Source organism: Letharia lupina, assembly GCF_014066315.1.
Source record: "Letharia lupina isolate WasteWater1 chromosome Unknown contig_3, whole genome shotgun sequence".
Classification (NCBI taxonomy): domain Eukaryota; kingdom Fungi; phylum Ascomycota; class Lecanoromycetes; order Lecanorales; family Parmeliaceae; genus Letharia; species Letharia lupina.
In genome coordinates this window covers 505309-526068 of record NW_023502972.1, presented here as the reverse complement: position 1 = coordinate 526068, position 20760 = coordinate 505309, and the positions used below count along the sequence as shown (strand labels likewise).

Here is a 20760-nt window from a genome sequence, read left to right as displayed (position 1 = left end):
GAACCGTATCTTTTAAAAAAAAAAAAGGGTTTTTTTTATGAGAAAATATTTTTTTTTTTTCCCCCAATTTTTGTTTTTTTTTTATTTTTATCCCCCTTTTTTTTTTTTTTTCCCCCCCCAAAAAAAGGGGGGTTTTTTTTTTTATTTTTCCTTTCCTTGAGGTACGATTTTGTCAGTTACTATAGTGTTAGGATCAGTGTGCATCTCCGGTCTACCAGCCATGGGGGCCATGGCTATTGAGGAGGGGGGGGTAGTGTTACCAACTTATCTTCGGAGTTCGGACAGTCCCCCTCCGATAGTCCCCCGTCAAACTAAAAAAGCCTCCCGCGCACGATCTATACGTTAATCTTATCGATAATCCATTTGTGAGAGACTTTTGTGACTTGACAGACCACTCCAATAACATATTGATTTGCCTTTTTCCCCTTGTTTTAATTTCTCATTTCAAAAGACATCCTCCGCTGACGATACACCTTTTCAAGCCACGTCCACCCCCACAAGTACCGCTGTCCCCGCTGCTCCACCCTCACCTGCTCCCTTCCCTGCATCAAACGCCACAAGCAATGGGCCCAATGTAACGGCGTCAGGGACCCGACAAAGTACATGAAGCGGGCGGACCTCGCAACACCAAAGGGGATCGACCACGATTACAACTATCTTACGAGTATCGAGCGGGAACTTGATCATGCTGAAAAGAATGCTATATCGAGGGGGTTCATGCTGGAGGAGGAAAGGAGGAGGGGTAAGCAACCGGCGAAGGGAGAAACACAGTTCAATGCTGCGATTGAGAGGTGTGGGGTTGTTGTTGCGAAAGCACCGAAGGGCATGACGAGGAGCAAGCGGAATGCGACGATCTGCAGTAAAAAGTAAGAGGGTTCAGTGTTGCGGAACGGCTGTACTGACTCGAGTGCCGGATAGGAATCGTACTCTTCAGTGGACCGTGGAATGGGTACACCCTGACGGCAACAAGACAATGGATAAATTGTGGGAGACGCAAAGCATATCTGCTGCTTACGACGACCATCTGAGATATCTAGACAGGAGTCACCCAAAGAAAAGACGGAAACCTGATCATAAATACAAAGACCTCGCAGCGTCGGCTACATTCGTATCATCGAGCGTGCCAGCCCATGACTCTACCGTAGGAGAACAACCAAGTGGGTCCACTACGACGGCTCCTGTGGGCAAGCGAAAACGTGAGGAGGATGAAGCTCGTGTGAACCGCAACGCTGAGGGAGAGAACCCGAACATGGCTGTTGCCAAAGACACTGGCGATTCAGGAGCCATCCAAAACTCAGCATCTATACCCGCGTCGTCCGACGCTTCGCCGGTGACAGAACCAGCGCCGAAGGTGGATTTCAACTTCTACCTCCACCATCCATCTCTACCCTCACGACATCCAGTCGTAATACCACTTCCCCCGGACGCCAAACTAGCAACCTCACTGACCAACAGACTTGTACTCGAATTCCCAACAATATATGTATTGCGCAGCCAGCCAGATGGCACATTACCCGAGGGATTGGTGAGCGAAGAGGATTTCTTTGCTTCGGCGAAGAAGGAGTTGATTGAAGAAATAGCAGGCGAGAAAACCTCCGTTGGTGGATTTGATGGGAAATTTGAAGAGAGAAAGGCACATGATCTAGAGGATGGCGAGGTGGATCAGGGTCGTCTGCTAGAAGTCTTGGGGAAGGATTTGAAAGGGATCGCGGGCTCGCTGTAATGCTGGACGACCCAACCACTCTCGTGCTGTTGTTGCTTCATTTGCCGCAGAGATACCCCGTCAAGGTTTATGACCTTTGAGTATTCAGAATACAGACGATTTGAATCTGAATCTATTATATACCTTTTTGCCTGTGCCGGTCCCTGACAGTCTCTCTCGGGACTCACCTCCTCGCTTGGGTACACCGACTTCATCCCCGTAGACAGCCTGTTGTCCCTATGCCCAGCTCCTCAACCCTATCCTCAGCGCCATGTCGCCATTCCTCCACGGCCTCCGACGCTCAACCCCACCCCTCAAACCGCCTTCTCCAGCTCAAAGAGAACCCCTCCATATCATCACCCTTACGCCAACTTCCCAGGCACAACGGGATGACCGGCACTCAGCCCGCCATCCACCGCCCACCCCTGCCCATTAACATAACTCGCCTCGTCACTGCCCAGAAACAGCGCCACTCTGGCAACCTCATCCGCAACCGCTCCCCTCCTCAACGGATTCAACTGTCCCACCTTGCCCTCCGTCCCTCTCGCCCTCGCCATCGTGAACAGCGGCGCCGTCATCCCCGTCTCGATCAACCCCGGCATAATCGCGTTGACTCGGATCCCCGTCCCGCTCAGCTGATACGCCGTCGTCTGCACCAAGCTCCTGACGGCAGCCTTGGAGGCCGAATAGTCCGTCGAGCCGGCGTTGCTCCTCAACCCGGCCACCGAACTCGTGGCGATGATACTCCCGCACGGGAACTTCTTCTTACCCCCCTCCCCCTCCTCCGACGTCGTCGTCCGCATCATAGCCGCCGCCGCGTACTTGATCGCCACGAACACGCTCAGCACATTCGTCCGCATCGTCTTCATAAACTCCTCCCCTCCCACTTCGCCAAAATGCTTGTTCGTCCCGACGGCGCCCGCGTTCGCGAAGAATATGTCCAGCCGTCCATATCGAGAGAGGCATTCGTCCACGACGGCTGCTACAGCGGCTTCGTCCCCGGCGTCGAATTGCCGCGCGTGCACTTCGACCGCCGGATACAGCGATTGTAGTTCTCGGACGTGCACGGAGAGGTGTTGGTCGCTAAAATCGCATATGTAGATGGCGCGGGCCCCATTGTGGGCGAATTGGTGGGCGGAGGCGCGGCCGATGCCGAGGGGGGAGTTGGTGCCGGTTATGATAACGACTTTGTCCTTCACTCTCCTGCCCATCCACGTCTAGATCAGCTTTTGTCCCTCAATCATCAATTGGCGAGGAGGAAGGGCAGGGAGGGGGGCCATACGGTCCGGCAGAGTCTCCCGCTATGCGGCGTATTCTGGGTATGTCCTCGAACGTGCCAGGGTCGGCGGGCTTGACGACGAGCTGTTCGCTAAGGGCTTGGAGACGAGTTTTGGAGACCGATGTCATGCTGGGGTTCTTGAGGGCGTTGAGGAGCTGTTGGTCCTTGTCGGACGACATTTCAGTTGATGCGGGGATGTTGGACCGAGGCAGAAGGGGAAGCCCTGAGTGCCAAGGCGCTAGGAATCTACGGCCAGGCAAGCTGTTAACTCCGGAAAAGTGGCAGTCGAACAACGCCATGAATCGACGTGAGAAACAGCGGTTCTTGACGCCCCACAGTGACCCTTGATGGGACAGTCTTAGAAAAGGTGGCAGACGAACCAGGTACAAATCCTCAAACTTCAACAACATCAGCCAAAAAGTTTCTAAGCCATTCAACACCCTTCCCAAGGCCATTTCTGACCATGAAGAACAAATGCCCTTGGGTCAATCCCCAAAATTGACATGAGAAGCCGTGGTTTTGGCGCCCCCGACTGCAACTTATCTGGACAGCCTGCCTAAGCTGCCTTTCGGTTCCAGAAGGGAAGAAATGAAAATCTGTCGAAGTAAAGAACTTTCGGTAGGATCTTCAATCATTCGTCCCATACATGGAAGAAAGCCAAGCTTCTCCGGCGCGGAGGTCAGAAAGTTTCAAAGTTGCTGCAACTTGGTGACTGCTCGTTTCAATGTGTTGCCATGTCAATATAATGGCATCATTTCTGCACACCAAGAGGAAATTTGCTCAATTGATCGCTGTATGCCGTGGGTATCATTGTAGCCAATAGAAAAGAAAGGGGCGAATGATTCATCATTTGATCGTTTCCTCCCCTTCGAAAAAAGGCCTCGGCTCCTGGAAACTCAGCTGTCCTCCACTGGTCCCACTGCTGACCGCCTCACTAGCACCACTGCTTCCCCTCGTCCTCCCCTTCTCCCTATCCCTCTCCTCTTCCACAGCCTTATATCGCCTCTCCTCTACTTCACTCCTCTGGACTACCTTCTTCAACGCCTCACTAGCTCCAATAAGCCCATCAATACTGATCGCATGATCTGTCATCTCGTTACCAATGTAGCCGTAGACTCTGGCGGCGCTGTCGCATTCTAGTAGCTGGGGTTCATTCAACTTGAGCAAGGCTAGAGCAATTTGGAAGAGAAAGGTGCTGCCGTCATTGAAGCAAAAGATGACATCCCAGACACGGAAAAGCGCTTCGGCGGAGAGACAGTCAGTGAAGACTGAGAGGAACCATTGGAAGGTTAGCGCTTCCAGTTCGATTCCTAATTCATCCAAATGTGCAGAGAGCTTGGGTAGGACTTCAGCAACGTATTGGCGCAGGACTTGCTGGTCTGCGCGGGAGGCTAGGAGTGAATGATCGTAGTAGTGTTGGGGAAGAACATTCTCAATGATCGTTGTGAGCAACCAAAAAGCGTCTTCGGCGGTCGGCATGACAAGCAGCAGGGAGGCGGTAATCAGATTCATACCTTGGCAGTAGCCGACCTGCGGGTTGCGCCGGGAGTAGGCAAGGAGGACTTCGTTGAGCTTGGTGACACCGGGACCTTTGCGGAAGAATACGTTATCGGTTAGGGTGCGGTGGATGTCCATTTGGATCTGGGAGACAATGACAGGGTCGTCAGTCTCGCTTGCGACGAGATCGTCATAGTGGCCAGGGACACGGAGAGCTGTGGCACCGCTGCATTCGGCCCAAATCTTTGAGCGGTACGCGACTGGGATACCGGCCAGAACGAGCTGTCTGAATTCCTTCCATTTGGCACGTCCGACTTTGCCCTTGTTTCCTAGGCCTGCGACTCCGATCAATTCACCATCTGTAAGGAGCATTTCTGGCATAATGGCTTGTTTGAAACGAGAATCGGAGACTGTTGCTGACTCTCCTTCCTTTTTTCGCTCAGCCCTGACCTTCCGTAAGAATCCATTCCATTTCACAGTCCTCTCGCGCTGCAGACTGTCATGGAGCTCTGTGAGTTGCGCCAGTAGGAGCTTGACAGGTTCACCTTCGGAGGAGGTAGACGTGGCTAGGGCATTCGAAGATTCGAGGAGTATCTTGGACATTTCGGCGTTTCCTGCCGTGACAGGTGACATCTCTGGTTCCGGGTTGAAGCTCGTGGACGGTAACGAGCCTCGCGCATCGCCAACAGTTGGCGACCGTTTCAGAGTACCAGGGCTGTCGGCGCTTATGACCTTTGTGGCGGGCTTTGCGGATGGAGTATGAGAAAGCAGCTCGGTTGGGAACGTCGCAACTTTGAGATAATCCTGCCAACGCTTGGTTGGCTTCTCATCCGTCTTATCATCTACGGACGCTGGAGTGTCTGGTCGCTGCACAGAGTTCGCCTTTGACCTTTGAGACATTTGATCGGGGTCTTTATTCTTCAGAGATTCCAATGTGCCGCTGAGTAGCTCCACGTTCGCGCTAGCATTCGATTTCCCTCTAGCGTGAGTACGGGTAGACTCCGCCTCTCTCTTCCTACGACGCTGGTCGTAGATGAACCCGAACCTGTCGGTAAGAAGGTCCGCGGTGTCTTTGTAGTTGTTGAATTGTGTTAGCGTGGGAGGCTTTGAGTCGGGCGGGTGGATAGTGTCCATTTCGACAGGACCAAGATTTGTGGCAGCATCGACAACGTTGAGACTCACAGGCGTCTGAGAGATCGAGGGCTGCGAAGAGACTTTTATGGTACCGCCTTGCGCAAGTGTAAGGGGTCGCACTGTATTTCGAGAGGACTGAGCAGAGGGTTCCATGCTGTTAACCTTCATCAACGCTGCTTTGGCTGACGTAGGTGCTGGACCTGAGGTGGTCGATGCCGTTCTTGCATTCTTGGGTTGCCCATCACCAGTAGTAGCCGATCTTCCTCTTATTGTGCCTTGGCCTGCCTGAGTATTCCCAGCGAAAAGTTTCATGGTCCAGGACGCAACGGATGTTGACGACTTACGTGATTGTTTGGTGTCAGAACTTTGGGTTGTTGAAGCACGAGCAAGCGGCTGGAAAAGATCATCATCCAGACCTTTCCTGCGAGCGTTGCTTCCGCTGAGGCCCCGAGCTCGCGTAGTGTCTTCCCCGTCCCCGTTGGAGTCGCTTATGATGCTGCTCGCTCGACTCGTCTTGCGGCTTGTAGCATTTGCGCTCCAGAGATAGTCCTTCCACCCTCGTAGAGTACTGTTTGGCCGACCTGAGTCCATACTCGATACTGTGGATCGCCCATCCGACTCTTTTGAAAACACGCTTCGGGCTTTCAGCGTAGCTTGCCTATCAACCTCGTCCAGCGAGTCTAAATATCCCTCGTCCAACTCAGTATTGGGGCCCAGATGATCTTGCATGGCCTCTCCCATCATTTCATCGATGCCATTCGCGACACCAGGCATCCTATCCTTTCCGCTCATTCGCCCTGACTTCTTCCCATCTGCTCTCGAAGGTGGATCTTGTAGTTTTATTTCATTTTCAGCCCATTTGTCGAGACGATGAAGCCTGGTTTCAATATCCAGATTGGACACCTCCACCTCCCTCAGCATCTTCTTGAGTTCCCTTTCCCGCTCTTCTGCCCGCCGTCTGAGTGTTGTCATTTCAGCATCCCGCGCCGCCAAGTCCTCTGCGAGCTGTCTAACCAACGCGACCGCACCGTTCTTTTTGATAAGATTGCGTACGTGATCATCGCTGGCGTGGTGAAGAGCGCCAGGGAACTCATTGGGAGGGTTTTTTGGTGAGTCTTCGAAAAGCGCGGAGCGGCCTCGAAAAGATGGAGTGCTTGTGACGAGAGACTCAACGATAGATGGGTTCGTCTTGGACGGCCTGCGAGGGATTTTATCTGGGGACTTGAGCTTCGGGCTGGCAACAAGCTGCTTGTCTTGCTTCAAAGCGCTGGGCGAGATTTCTGGGGACAGCGAAGGGAATGACTCAAGTGTTTTGGCTGATGTTGGTGTGACTAGAGATTGATTTCGTGAGCGTACTCTGACAGTGCCGGACCCTCGTGAAGCTGTAGACATCTGGGAGGAGGTCCGCTCCAGGGTCTTGTCATGACCGGAGCCAGCCATATGTATGTATGTGGGTGGATGATAGCATCAACGCACTTTTCATGAAATCAGAAGAAGGTTGAGAATGCTTGCGACCCAGACCTAGAAGTCATACTTGTCGGTGACGATGACGAGGGTGCAGACAGGACTTTCGTCATAAGATGGGAAGGATGCCGCACCTTCTCTCCTTGCATCTTCTCCGCACAGCGACAGCATCAGGACGAGGCCTTCAGGAAACGATGCATCTGATTCATATGAATGCTTGTTGAAAGAGAAACAGATATCTGTCACCACAAACCCTTCTGGAGACTGAAGGATTGCGCAGGCGGGCAAATTCGCGTTTCGGAGTTGTTCACTGTTGGCAGCTTGGAATGGCCACGGATATTTGGCACGCGCAAGCCCTAAAGCCCGATGATCCACCTTATCGCCGTCTTGGCATAGCATTGAGTCGGCTACGACCCCTCTCCCCATGCTCTCCATAACATATTTTCGTGTTTCCGATTGCGTTCGTGAGTTGATGTAAAGAGATACTCTTGCTCGAGTTGTAGAAAGTTGCTTGCCCGCCACAGTGACGGCCTTGTCGCTCTACCTCACACCCTTTCGACTTTGGGTAGAGCAGAGGGGTAAGTCGGGGCTCTCATGCAGGTGCGCGCCCTAGATATCTGAAAAGATTGCCAAACCAGCCAACGCCTCCTTACCCTGATCTAGCAATGGGTTGGGTTGGGGAACCTCGAGACGAGCCAGAGCTTGAGCGAGAGGAGGCCATGGGACGGCATCTTGCATGCCCACCTCGTATGGTAGATTTGTCAAATCTGCCGGAGTCAAATTCACAAGCCTTAAGCCATGGAACCACTAAGCATCACTGCAAGTCCGGTTGCCATCACTCAATTGACTACTAATTTTATCATTGTACCCTGCTCTCTCTCTCTGCTACCATGAAACGCTGGAATTTGAGACGAAGCTCACCAAAGATCAATCGAGGGTCAAAAGGTCTCTCAAGTGGCCTTTCGAAAAATACGAAATCAAAGAAGTCGTCAGGCGGCTGAGAAAACTCAAGTCCTTGTTGGATACTGCCTTCGCTAGCGATCATTTGTAACTTTTACTCTAGCATTGTCGGTCCACTAGTCTTGTCATCTTGATCCATTGAGAATCAAGTTATAATACACTGATACAAGCCCAGGGTCTTGAGGCTCGACAGTCGCGAAGACATGTTCGACGTTGTCAATTCACTGCACGCGGCTGCAACCAAAGACCTGAATTCACGCCTGGCTAGCTGGTTCTCAGCTCCAAATTCATCTTCGAACCTGAATACTGCGCAGACTAAGCGGCAGCAAGACACTGGAACCTGGCTTTTGGAAAGCCCTATCTTCCTCAGCTGGAAAGGTGCACCCCATTCTTTCCTTTGGCTGGATGGTAAAGCAAGTTGCGGAAAGACTATCCTGGGCTCTATTGTGGTTTGTTCTCTGCTCGATGATAGCAATAGCAACGAAACGGTTGCGTATTTCTACTTCGACTTCCAGGAAAAAGAAAAGCCACTATTTCAAAACTTTCTGAACTCATTGGTAGTCCAGCTTTTCAGCCAAGATCCTTAAGTGTCCACAATTGTTGAGGAGCTTTACATTGCGTGCGATAGTGGAAGCAGTAGGCCAACTATACAAGACACTTGTGATGTGCTTCGACGTATTATCGACGAAAGTGCGGCCTCAGTATACATAGTCGTCGATGCTCTCGACGAGTGCCAAGAAACTGCAAGCCTCTTGGAAGATCTGAGAGACATGCGAAGCTGGAATCAAAAAACCTTCACTTCTCCGGTACTAGCCGACCAGAGACTGAGATTGAAGACGTCTTGTACTCTCTGGCAACGGACATAATTCCGTTGGAAGAAAGCGTCGTTGATGGAGACATCCTTACATACGTTCCGTATCAGCTGCAACATGATTTCAAGCTGTTGGAACGGTCGGAGGAGACCCAAAAGGAGATTCAGATTGCTCTGTTGAACGGTGCAAATGGAATGTTTCGATGGGGAGTGTGCCAGCTTGATGCCATTCGAGTTTGCATGAGACTTGGTCTTCTCCGAAAAGCTTCACGGAGCCTTCCTAAGACATTGGATGAGACTTATGCTCGTATAATGACCAAAGTGCCTAAAGAACACGTCGAAGACGCTGGCAGGATACTGTCCTACCTGATACGTGCGTTTGGTCCAGTCACAATTGAAGAAGATGCCGAGACTGTTGCAATTGTCATTAAAGGAAAACCCTACTGCGACATTGAGAGCCAGCTTCAAGAGCCCCGTGACGTTCTTACTATCTGCTCTGGATTGGTCTCCACGACCGAGTCATGCTGGAGAAACGAGCGTTGCGGAGGGAAATTTCACTCGAAGAAGCTCAGATTGTCACATTCCTCCGTAAAAGAGTATCTATTGTTGGATCGTAGTGCTCCGGCTCAGGCTTCGAGATTCGCTCTTAACGAACGTTATGCGCATGAGCTTTTAGCGAAATTGTGCCTAAAACACCTTCTTTGGTGTGGGCAAGAAGACTTGCATCAGGACCCACTCTTCGATAAATCGGCTTTTGCTCGCTATGCCGCTCCATTGTGGTCCGATCATCTTCAAGATGCTCAAACAAATCGTTCAACGCCTCTGTACAGCGAGTGTCTTAAGGTGCTCACTCGTCCAGCACTTCTGAGAGATATCACCAGGCTGCGTGGAACCCGGCTCGGCGTTGAGAAGATTGAGACCGTTGAGTTCTTTTGGCGATTTCTTGTTCCGTGACGTCACATTTGACATCGGAGTTGGTACTCTCGAGACAGCGTTTGAAGCTGGGTCACCCCTCTATTGTGACTCTCTGTTAGTACCGCTTCCAATGGTATAATAATGGCGTTACGCGGAACTGGTTTGGATCGTTGTGTGCGGCAGATGTTCCCATCAGCGCCGTCTACTAGCAGGATATTGACTATATCCTCGCATCTCGTCTCGACGGCGCACATGATGGCAGTAGGCGAGTAATATTCTTCATGTCCATCCTTGGTCTGCAGCACCACCGCGTTCACATCCGCGCATTTGTCTAAAAGCAGCCGCACGATTGTTTCGTAACCGGAGAAGGCAGCGGCGACCAAGCAAGTCCCTCCCGGACCTGCGCTGTTGATATCCTTACCAGCGGCTAACAATTTGAGCACCAATTCATCCAAGCGGCACTCAGACTTTCGTCCGCGGTGCACACAAGGCTTGTTCAAAGTTTGCTGGACGCGGGCGCCGATGTCAGTGCAGCCAGACATGGGATTGATGCGGCGATTCTGTACGGACCAATTCTCCAAGGGAACATTGACCTGATGATCACACTCCTCGACGCAGGCGCAGATCCTAACGGAGATGACAAACCGGAAACCCACTTAATTTTGCACTTCGATGGGGCAGGCTGCAATGCGCCAAGCTGCTCATCGAACGTGGAGCTGACCTGGAACGCATAGGTTTCTGCCTCATTTCCGCTCTATACAGCCAGCGTGACATGAAAGGCTTTCGGCTTTCTATGGAGATAGCGCTCAAAGCGAAGCCCAATCTAAACACTGAATTGCTGTCAATAATACCAGCGAACCACGGGCACAGCAACTTCGTCATTCTAGTGCTCTTGACTGGAACTGCGCCAAATGTTCAGGACGAAGACGGTGTTCCAGCAATTCATGGCGCAGCCTTTTCGCCTGCAAACAACACTTAGGTAGTTGAGCTATTGCTAGATGCCAATGCCAATGTACACGGTGGACCTTTTTTTTTTTTTTTTAATTTTAAAAAAATACAAAAAAAAAAAATATTTTTTTTTTTTTTTTTTTTTTTTTTTTTTTTTTTTTTTTTTTTTTTTTTTTTTTATTTTTTTTTTTTCTCCCTCCCAAAAAAAAAAAAGGGGGGGGGGGGAGTTTTTGAAGAGAAAATTTATAAAATTTTTGGTTTTTTTTTTTGGGGGTTTTGTTTTTTTTTTTTTTTTTTTTTGGTTTTTTTTAAGTTTTTTTTAAGGGGAAAAAAAGATTGGTAAAAGTTTTTTTTTTTTTTTTTTTTTTTTTTTTTTTTTTTTTCTTTCCTTTCCCAAGATTAATTTTTTTTTTTTTTTTTTTTTTTTTTTTTTTTTTTTTTTTTTTTTTTTTTTTTTTTTTTTTTTTTTTGTTTTTTTTTTTTGGGTTTTTTTAGAAAAGGGGGGGGGGGCCCCCTTTGTTTTTTTTTTTTTTTTTAATTCCCTTTTTGAAATTTTTTTTTTCACCAACCACCTTTTTTTTTTTTTTTTTTTTTTTTTTTTTTTTTTTTTTTTTTTTCCTCTGGGGGTTGAGGGGGGGTTGGCCCGAGTCACACCTGCAAAATCTGCCTAGGAATCGATTATCTGAAGTTTTGTCGACACGTTCTACAAAGAAGAGGAAAGATGGGGATTTCATTAATTGCCGGCAAGCAAAGCTCTTGACGATTACTCGTCCGCGAGATTGGTAGTGAATAAGGCTTCCAAGTTGCCCGGATCACTGAACAAGGTGGGTACTTCGCGTTGACAGCCACAAGGTGCTTGCGCTACCTTTTGGACTCATATAGCGCAAAGTGCATTCATCAGGAAGACAAGCGTCTGGCTCCCAGTTCTTAGCCATCAGTATAAGCTATGTGGGCCTGTTCTCGGTGATGTTATGAATTCGTTCAGCATCGAACCTTCGTCACCTGTGCAGCCATTGATACTAAATCCCTTTAGGACAAGGTGGGAGCACACTCAAGACACAGCCGTCACCAAGCTCAGTCGTTCTCTCCCCTTAAACCACGGCAGCTCCCCTACACCCCGTAATCCCATATCCTTTTCCTCTCCCTTTTGCCTGCGCCACCAAACCTCTCACCGCTTTTTGAAACGCTTTCGGCTGCCAATCTATGGGTATCTCATTGATATGTTCCTTCCTAAACGTCATCTGCTGGCCATCCTTCAATCCAATCCAGTCCGACAGTCGGTACGTGCCTTGAGCTTTCCCCCAGAAAGTGCCATCCTTGATTTTGGTGATTTCGAAGTAGATAGCTTCGCTGCATTTGGTGGTGGAATTTTGAATGATGAGCCGAACGATGCAAGATGGGAAAAGGTTGCAGGCTGTTTGAGAGGGGAGGATGATGCCAGACCAGTCAGTGTTAGTGTCTTGAGTTATTGGGATGAGGGTGCGTGGCATGATGGTGAGAGGAAGCTTTGCTATGGCGATAGGCAATGGATAGTAGAGTAAGGGTAGGAGAAAGTGCTTTCGATAGTGCAAGATAAGCGGTAGACCTCGGTGTTGAAGTTACGAAGAGGAAGGGCTTCTGCAGATTGAACCAGGATGGAATGGAGGTAGCTGTATTCATAGCATATCTGGTTTTTGAGATTGAGTCATCTTCGCGACAAGACAGCCGCAAACATCGCGCACAAATGAAATGGCCGCATTAACAATACATTGTCTGCCGGCTCTAAAACAAAGAAACACCAAGACTGTACCAGTGTATCTTAAGACGTTGTAATGTTATGAATGGAGAAAAATCTGTGTAGAGTGTAGACTCGAAAATGGTCGTCGTGCCAACGTTTTTGCGCTAGTCCGTTTTTGGATCATTGCGATACAATCAAGCGCGATCAATAATTTGCCCCGCGTGTCATGGGCAGGGCAATGGCAAACGAACGTCGACCGCCACGGAGACCAACTAACAACAGCAGCATTGGCATTATGTTTAGATTATGATTATCTGATATCTTAACTTCAGGCTTTCGGCCTACAAGAGTGCGACGACAGTTGGTGACACGAAGCGAACTCTCGAGCGGCGCCGACACCATGGATCAATGGCTAGACTCGTTGTCTGAAGACTGGGTGTCGCAACCTGCCTCTCCTCGCTCAACCTCAAGCAAGCAGACTTCAACTTTGAGGGATGCATCAAGTCCAAATAGCAATGGCTCGCAAAGCCGCATACCCCGCTACAAACCTCGCTCGGCGTCGAACCTGTCAATAACTGGTAGGAAAGAGGACGGACTGGACTCATCGCTGCGAAGAGCCAACAGCAGTGAGACTGCGCTGAGGGAGAAGACGTCGTCCAACCTCAACGCCTCGCGCAACCGGTTGCCCAATGGACAAGTCAAGTTGCAGGGCCCAGGAAGTGCGTCAAGAAAGGCACTCGGGCGGCAGGTCTCTGCAGAATCGACGCCAACGGTGCCGCAAGATACCGTTCAAATAAAAGCCTCACCGGCAAAGAATATCGATGGGCAGGCTACACCGGATTGGAAGAGGAGGGTACTCAAGGAAAATCTGGGAAAGGGAGACCTGTTCAGTCCCATTGGTTTGGAGAGTGTGTTCAAACCACCCACGATTGGTTCAAAGCAAAAGTCGAAACCTGCGATGAAGAAGAAGCCCTCGAAGATACAAGACTTTCCGTCAAGCCCTCCTCCATATCCTGCACTTACACGCCAAGGTCCAAACACTCCTGATGGCGACCCCAAGAAGCCCAAATTGATTCTGTCGCCCCGGTCAGAGCTTTCAGGAAAAGAAGATTCAAGATACATGGCTCCACAGGAGATTGAGCTTCCTTCAACGATTGGAAAAAGGACGGAAAGGGTTTCCAGTGCCAACATTAGAACTTCCGGTCCAATACCATCGCCAGATGCAATTATGGGCAGATCACCCATGTTACCTACTGCTCCTACTCCTCCTCAACTGGGAGCGTATGACGGATCAAGTCTTCAGTCTGCATCAAATGGTACGAATGATAGCAAAATCTCCAGTGTTTCGGAGAAGGCCCGTGATGAGAACATCAGCCCTTTCTATGTCTCTCGACACAATACCGTGGATGGACGTGTCGAATACGCCGCGATCGATATGTCTATGCGGCGGCTAAGGTCGCAGATGGACAAGCTACGTACGCAGCAGCAAAACATACCCAGCTCTCGCTCGAGTGACCACGAGATCGATTACGCGGATTCTCGGCTCTCTGATAGGTCACCCTGCCTAGGACAATTGGACGAGCTTACGAGTCAATCTCTGCCGGATGATCTGTCCATGGGCACAGATGCATACGCTGCCAACGGAGGCTTCGTCAGCATACACAGAGGAGGTTACTCCAATGATGGATCGTTTCAAAGACGTCCACTGAGCCCATCACTATTGCAAGACTTGGATGGACCAATTATGAAATCTCAGACGTCCATCACCCACGATGTGGTACCGTCTCCTAAACTGCCTGAGATGTTTTCTCAAACCAAATCGAGCACGCCCTCTTCACCACCAAAGACTCCTAGCCACCAAAAGAATGATAGCGCTGGCAGTTATGAGAGGCCTAGATCTTCTGGCAGCCCCTTGAAGCTATTCGATAAGTACGATACATTCACAAATGATAGACTGGCACGGCGTATGAGTAAGTTTGAAGAGACACTGCAGCGGGATCTGCAAGAAGATTCGAGTGCAAAGAGTGTCAATGCACGGTCTTCTCCTTCCCCGGGGCCGAAGAGACGCTTACAAAGAAGCCATCATCAACAAAGCGACAACGATAAAAAGAGTCAAAGGATCAGTAGCTTTGGAAGCAGCGACCTAGATGATCATCAATTTCCGGCTTATGAAACAACAGGATCGCGTTCGCAAGACGCAGATGCTCCTGAATCACCACAGTCAGACCCTAGCGATTTTCGATTTGAGCGTCCATCTCTTGATCGCTCCTGTGGGAAGATTGCGAGAGACAGGAGAAAATTTAAGGCCCGAGGAAAAGACGAGGGTGACACGCTGGAGCAACATCATGAAAGCCGTTCCAGAGGAGCGCGGGCAAAGAGCACTAAGGAGCGCCATCATCGAGTCGAGCTTGGGCAGCGTAACTCCCTGCAAACTAACACAAGAAAGCGATTGCCTTATTCTCCAGCAAAGGATCCTGCACCAAAACGTCGAAGAACTCTACGTAGCTCCGAGGAAATAGATCAGGATATTGCACAGCTCCGGCAGCAAGTGGAAATCAAGGAACAGCCCGTCTCCATGACAGGCCGAAAGAGGAAAGACGCGCTCTACAACAGCGACAACCAAGTCGCTGACCCAAATGTACTTGCCATGCGCCATATACGACAGCCCAAACTGCCAGCCTCGAGTCCGGTGAGCTCTCCAGTGCAGCAGACCACCTCAAGAATATCTGGCCTCCCACCTCAGCCGTCTCCAGTCCCAGTGCACAACCAGGATGCCGCCTCTGCCATAGATCCTCCTACACAAATCGTGGCTGGAGCTTTAGCTACTATCGCTCTCAACACAGTGCAAGATATCACTTATGGATCCCGCAAAGCTTCTGTCACGACAGCAGATTTCTTCAACGAAGCTCAACAGATCATGCAGCTAATCCGTAACCAAGGACGCCCACGAAGCAGTCACACTACTGCAGATGCGTCGGAAGTAGGCCAGCCAACAATTGCTGAGGAATCTGTTGTGGAAGACTCCACCAAAGATGAGTTCTCAAGGCCACCTAGCCGAGAGGGACATAGTCCTCCACGGTTGAGGATTCCTGCGCAGACGGATGCGAGGGTGATCAGCCATCTTCGCAAATTTGAGGAACAAGAAACCTTGGGCCTTGCACTTTCTTCATCGCTAAAAACGCTGCAGATCGGTCAGTCCGGGAAGACATCAGAGTGTTCTGCACCTGCACATGAGGGGGGTGACCCTCATGGCGGCACAGAAAGTGACCCACCAAACGTTCGCATACGCGAGAATAATGTCCAATCTCACAAGCGCAAGCATTCGCCTTCAACACATGAACTGTCGATTTTGGGATCGGAAAGACAGATCCAGTCCAAAGAATTTCACTCAAGTTCAGGTCCATCGACCAGTCGCTCTAATCCCACCGGATCATCCCACAGCTCTACGAACAGGTTGGTGATTGCCCCTCAGACCGTCGCTCATCTCCTGTCAGACCAGATGGCGGGCATGGTGTTTGATCGTCAGAAGCAATTGTGGGTTAAGCGCAAAGGTTCAGCCAACGTCGACAATGATGAGATTCACGATCGTACTGTGAGCGATGGGACTGAGGAGGACCTCTTTGGTGATATACCCGACTTAAGTGTGGATGAGATGGAGGAGTTGAAACGAGTCAAGGAATCAATATCGTCTGTTAAATCCTCAGGCTCAGCAGTGAATAAAGATTCCAGTCACGACCAAGCAATAATATGCGAAGCTATCGCTAAGGTATTAGATATCTCTGAAGCAGTTGGAGAGGCGAGACCGAGAACTGCAGATGGCAAAATGTTAGAGACCGTCGAAGACCGCTCAGCGCCTTCGAAATGCTCTCAATCTGCTTGGAGCGGTCCTCAGTCCGGTACACGAGCTACGTCCTGGGTTGAGGAGGCTTTACCGCCTAAAGAGACTCCACCAGTGTTCTCTACAGACCCTAGTGATCAGCACGAAGCAGAAGTCGAACACGAGATCAGTATTCTCGAGGGCCGTGAATCCCGGGTTCCTAAACACCAAAGTGGCAAACATCGCCAGGCACGTGTGGTCACGGTCGCCTTTTCTTCGCCATTAGTAGATCAGAGAGAACCAGCGCACGAGAATGATGACGATGACCTCGACCTCTGGGAAGGACAGAGTGAATTTGATCCAGAAGAATCACCCATCCGCTCAGCTTATCAGCCATCGAGGTCCAACAGCAGGCGCACATCTTTTGGTGTAGTGCAAAAGTCAGGCCGACGCGGTACTTCGCGTCGAATGTCATTTAGCAACCAGTCCTATCATGCCCGCCCAATGTCTCGCCTTGATGAACAAGATGAGTTGTCGTTGGTTCAATACTCAAATCAAGGCCATCCTATGACTCTGGAAGTAGCAGTATCAACCCCTCTGCCGATGTCAAGGAGCTTGATGGTGCCGCCAACGACAGGCAACCGGTCTAGCGTAAGCTTTCACCTGAGTCCACTACCTGACTTCACCGTACATCAGATCGACAAGCCTCTTGACAGTGACCTTGGTCAAGTGACGAGGAGACCAAAGCAGTCTCGGACATACCAGGCCGACAACATATTGTCGCTCGCTGCCCAAGATCTGGTCAAGAATCTTACAGACTTGGAACCTTATGAGCCATACTGGGATTACATACGCAGTGTCGACTTACATGACCGAGAGTTGAAAACTCTGCACATGCTTGATGAGTTCTGTGGAGGAATTGAGGAGCTCGATGTTTCGAACAATCAGATCGGGGAGTTGAATGGCATTCCCAGTACTGTTCGGCGACTGAACATCCAGGAGAATTGCTTATCGGACCTTGCAGCGTGGAACTCCCTATACAATCTTCAGTACATGGACGTTTCAGGGAATAATCTTCAGAGTGTACAGGGCTTCCATAGCCTTGTCCACTTGCGAGCTTTGAAAGCAGACTACAACGAAATCCGAAGTTTGAACGGTCTCGAGGACCTGGACGGTCTGATAAGCCTAAGCCTGAGAGGTAACAAGCTGCGAGCTGTTGACCTTGACAACTTCAATCTGTACGTTCCTAGCAACTCCGGCATTGCCCTCGCTAACGGAGCACAGTCAGCGGCTTGCTGATCTTGATCTGCGTGACAACGAGCTTATTCAAGCATCGAATCTAGATCAGCTAGCAAGCCTGAAGACTTGCGATCTCAGTAAGTTCTCTAGAGTCATTTGCTTGTTGTAAAAGGTCATATCTAAGAGTGTTAGGCTACAACGACCTTGAGATATTGGACATTTCCCGGTCCAAGCCTCTCTCCAACTTGGAGACTCTCAATATATCCAACAATTGCCTCTCATTTCTTGAAGTGGCAGCTATGCCAAAGCTCAAAATCCTCAACATTGACAAGAATTCCATTGCGCAGATTGAGGATCTTAATTGCTTAAAGCAACTAGAGACCCTGTCATGGCGCGAACAAACACTCACGCCTGCTTCTAGCCTATTAGAAATCCAATACAACGACTGTTATGAAGTCCGCAACTTATTTCTCTCCGGCAATCCCCTCCCAGAATTCGCCCCATCGACGCCGTTCCTCAACCTACACCACCTGGAGCTTGCTTCAACAGGCTTGCAGAGCTTTCCTCCAGATTTCGGTCTACAGTGCCCCAATGTTCGCATTCTCAACGGCAATTACAATGCCATCCGTGATTTGCGTCCCTTGCTCGGGATAGTCAAATTAGAGAAGCTGCTCGTCGCAGGCAATCGTATCTCTAGATTGCGGCGAACAGCAGCTGTACTTGATCGGGTAGGAAAAGGCTTACTCGAGGTTGATCTGCGAAATAACCCCTTGACCGTGGGCTTCTACACGCCACAGGAACCTGCACGGGAGGAGAAGCGTGTCGTGCCTCATGGTCGCAACTCGATAGCAAGCAACGATGAGGTTGGGTCTGATTTCCAAAACACGGTAGCGTACCTCCTGCCAGCTGTGGATAAGGCAGCCGACAACCTCTCACGTGAAAGATTGGATGAGGACACGAAGTTGAGGAGAAGGGTTTATGAAATGCTGGTCATCAATGGCTGCAAGACTCTGGAGAGACTAGATGGACTGGAAGTAGACAGAGAGATGGTGGGCAGGAAGGACGGCATTTGGGAGAGGCTGATTGATTTGGGCGTTTTAAAAGCCAAGGGAGGTGAAGACGAAAAGTAGGCCGCTTGAACCTAGGTAGTTTGAAGATCCAGGACACTGTGTCTGATGATGAGGAACGTCTGCATTGCAGGATTGGGCGTTTATAGAACTGAGGTGTACAGGAGTCAAAAGCGCGTCGACTACTGTTGTGTACAGTAGCGAAGTCTTTCGGCTTCCATGCTTGGACAGAATGTATAGATCAAGTGTCAACATCATTACCCATTCCGGTACCTGTCCTTGAAATATTTCACAAAAAAAGTCCTTTGTATCAGTGGAGCGAGGGTTTCGTATTTCGGGATTAAAATCAGTGGAGATGGTAGCTCTTGCACGGGAGCCCCGTGGGAAGACGATGTTCAACGGCCCACTTTTGCTCCTCGTTGCGTTTGACATAGAGATAATCATCTTTGCCATGATGACCAGTGCTCACGGTTGTGATGGTCGCCACCGTTGAAGTCATCTGCAGCGCAACAGCTCTTGAAGACCGCGCTTTAGTATCATCATACATGGAATGTTCCTTGACGAGACTTGAGCTTTGGGTTTGGGGGATCGATGCCGACCGTGGGAGTTTTCTTTGGTGTCCGGTCGTTGTTATTGAGTAGGAGAATAGACAAAGATACTATCCCTGAGGTGGGTTTTTCCACCATTTGATGCTCCTCCTGAAGCAGTCCTGGTCATGAAAGACAGTGTTTCCGGGTAGACCTTTCCAATCGACGTGGAAACGAGAGTGTGGGGGGGGGGGGGTTTTTTTTGGGGGGGGGGTTTTTTTTTTTTTTTTTTTTTTTGGTGGGGGTTGGTTTTTTTTTTTTTTTTTTTTTTTTTTTTTTTTTTTTTTTTTTTTTTTTTTTTATATTTTTTTTTTTTTTTTTTTATTTTTTTTTTTTTTTTTTTTTTTTTTTCTCCCCCAAAAAAAACCCCAATTTTTTGGTTTTTTTTTTTTTTTTTTTTTTTTTTTGGGTTTTTTTTTTTTTGATTTTTTAAAATTATTTTTTTTGAAATTGGGAAAGGGGTTTTAAAAAATTTAATTGTTGGTTTTGGTTTTTTGGGGGTTTGGTAGTAGTCGTCGACTTGATTATTGATGACGATAATATTTGCGCTGCGTAACGGGGCGGGGTTCAGGGCGGGGTTCGGGGCGGGATTTAACCCCCGAAGTCTACCCCGCCCCGTTGCGTAGCGTAATAAAAATTATTCCTTCGGGGGCCCTACGGGGCCTTACGGGGCCTACGGGACCCGAATAGGTGTCTGCAGCGTGAAGTGCGGATACCCTCGGGCTCGAAATTTCGCCCACTCGGCTTTTTCGTCTGATGGTTTTAGGCTGATAGAATTCTCATCAAATGCGGTCGGAGAAACTCCCTTATTTCTCGAATAAGTCAGATCGCGGATTATCTCCTTCGTAGTTTGAGGCCACTTCGATAACTTACCAAATCATACCCCATATTTGGGTGTGATTTGGTGTGGGGGTATGATTCAGTAATTAGGGGTATGATTCGGTAAGGATTCGTACTTTCGGGGTATGATTCGGTAATTTGCCCATGAAAGATTGATTGATTAACTATGGAATGGTCTGTAGGCTACTTATATACCATGTGAAGCCCATGCTAGTTTGCCACCCGATTGCCACCATGAGGTGTAGCTACAACACAGGTGCTGCAGCAAATCTCAACAGCTGTTCTCACGTAAGAGAAGTGCTCATAGGTCATGCATAGGGGGAGATTTGGGCTGGCGCAAACTTTGAAGTCTGAAAGTCGTACTGAGAAGGAAGTGGAGAATACTCAAGTCCCATAACGCAAGCGGCACAGTTGCCTTAGGGGAATCGGGGTGTCCTCTGTGCATGACTTCTTTTACGTGCAGAGTTCATGCGCAAGGCCATATTGGGACTAGCGTCAGAGTCGTGTATTTGTTGGTAATATGGTAGGCTATGCCCAATACAATTAGGGCTAGGGCTATATATGAATATGAATGCTATGTAAATAGATCGTATACATAGATAGATAGAATATAAGAAAAGAACTTCATATAAGTAGATATAAGTCTAATATAAATATAAAAAGTCGCTTATTAAATTACTAGAGATTCGTCTCTTTAAGTTATTTAATTTCGATTTATAATCTATAATAAATCGAATTATTTTAAAAGTTATATTTTAATCTTCTAGATATATTAGTTTTATA

The 20760-nt window shown here is 49.1% G+C and overlaps 5 protein-coding genes across 5 annotated transcripts; 3 read left to right on the top strand and 2 right to left on the bottom strand.

Annotated features, from left to right (window-relative positions):
- Positions 1–603: 603 nt before the first annotated feature.
- HO133_007062 (uncharacterized protein) lies at positions 604–1723 on the top strand (the record flags this gene model as incomplete). Its single annotated transcript, XM_037297957.1, has 2 exons — positions 604–866; positions 919–1723. The coding sequence occupies 2 exons, from the start codon at positions 604–606 to the stop codon at positions 1721–1723; spliced, it is 1068 nt and encodes a 355-aa protein (XP_037156592.1).
- Positions 1724–2064: 341 nt separating this feature from the next.
- Positions 2065–3160, bottom strand: HO133_007061 (uncharacterized protein; the record flags this gene model as incomplete). Its single annotated transcript, XM_037297956.1, has 2 exons — positions 2065–2905; positions 2985–3160. 2 exons carry the CDS (start codon positions 3158–3160, stop codon positions 2065–2067), a joined length of 1017 nt encoding a protein of 338 aa, XP_037156591.1.
- Positions 3161–3827: 667 nt separating this feature from the next.
- Positions 3828–7052, bottom strand: HO133_007060 (uncharacterized protein; the record flags this gene model as incomplete). The annotated part of the gene is made up of 1 exon (XM_037297955.1): positions 3828–7052. The coding sequence occupies one exon, from the start codon at positions 7050–7052 to the stop codon at positions 3828–3830; it is 3225 nt and encodes a 1074-aa protein (XP_037156590.1).
- Positions 7053–8239: 1187 nt separating this feature from the next.
- Positions 8240–10741, top strand: HO133_007059 (uncharacterized protein; the record flags this gene model as incomplete). Its single annotated transcript, XM_037297954.1, has 3 exons — positions 8240–8593; positions 8815–9460; positions 10497–10741. The coding sequence occupies 3 exons, from the start codon at positions 8240–8242 to the stop codon at positions 10739–10741; spliced, it is 1245 nt and encodes a 414-aa protein (XP_037156589.1).
- A 2086-nt stretch (positions 10742–12827) lies between these two features.
- On the top strand, positions 12828–18613 carry HO133_007058 (uncharacterized protein; the record flags this gene model as incomplete). The annotated part of the gene is made up of 3 exons (XM_037297953.1): positions 12828–17482; positions 17529–17620; positions 17676–18613. 3 exons carry the CDS (start codon positions 12828–12830, stop codon positions 18611–18613), a joined length of 5685 nt encoding a protein of 1894 aa, XP_037156588.1.
- Between the last annotated feature and the right edge of the window lie 2147 nt (positions 18614–20760).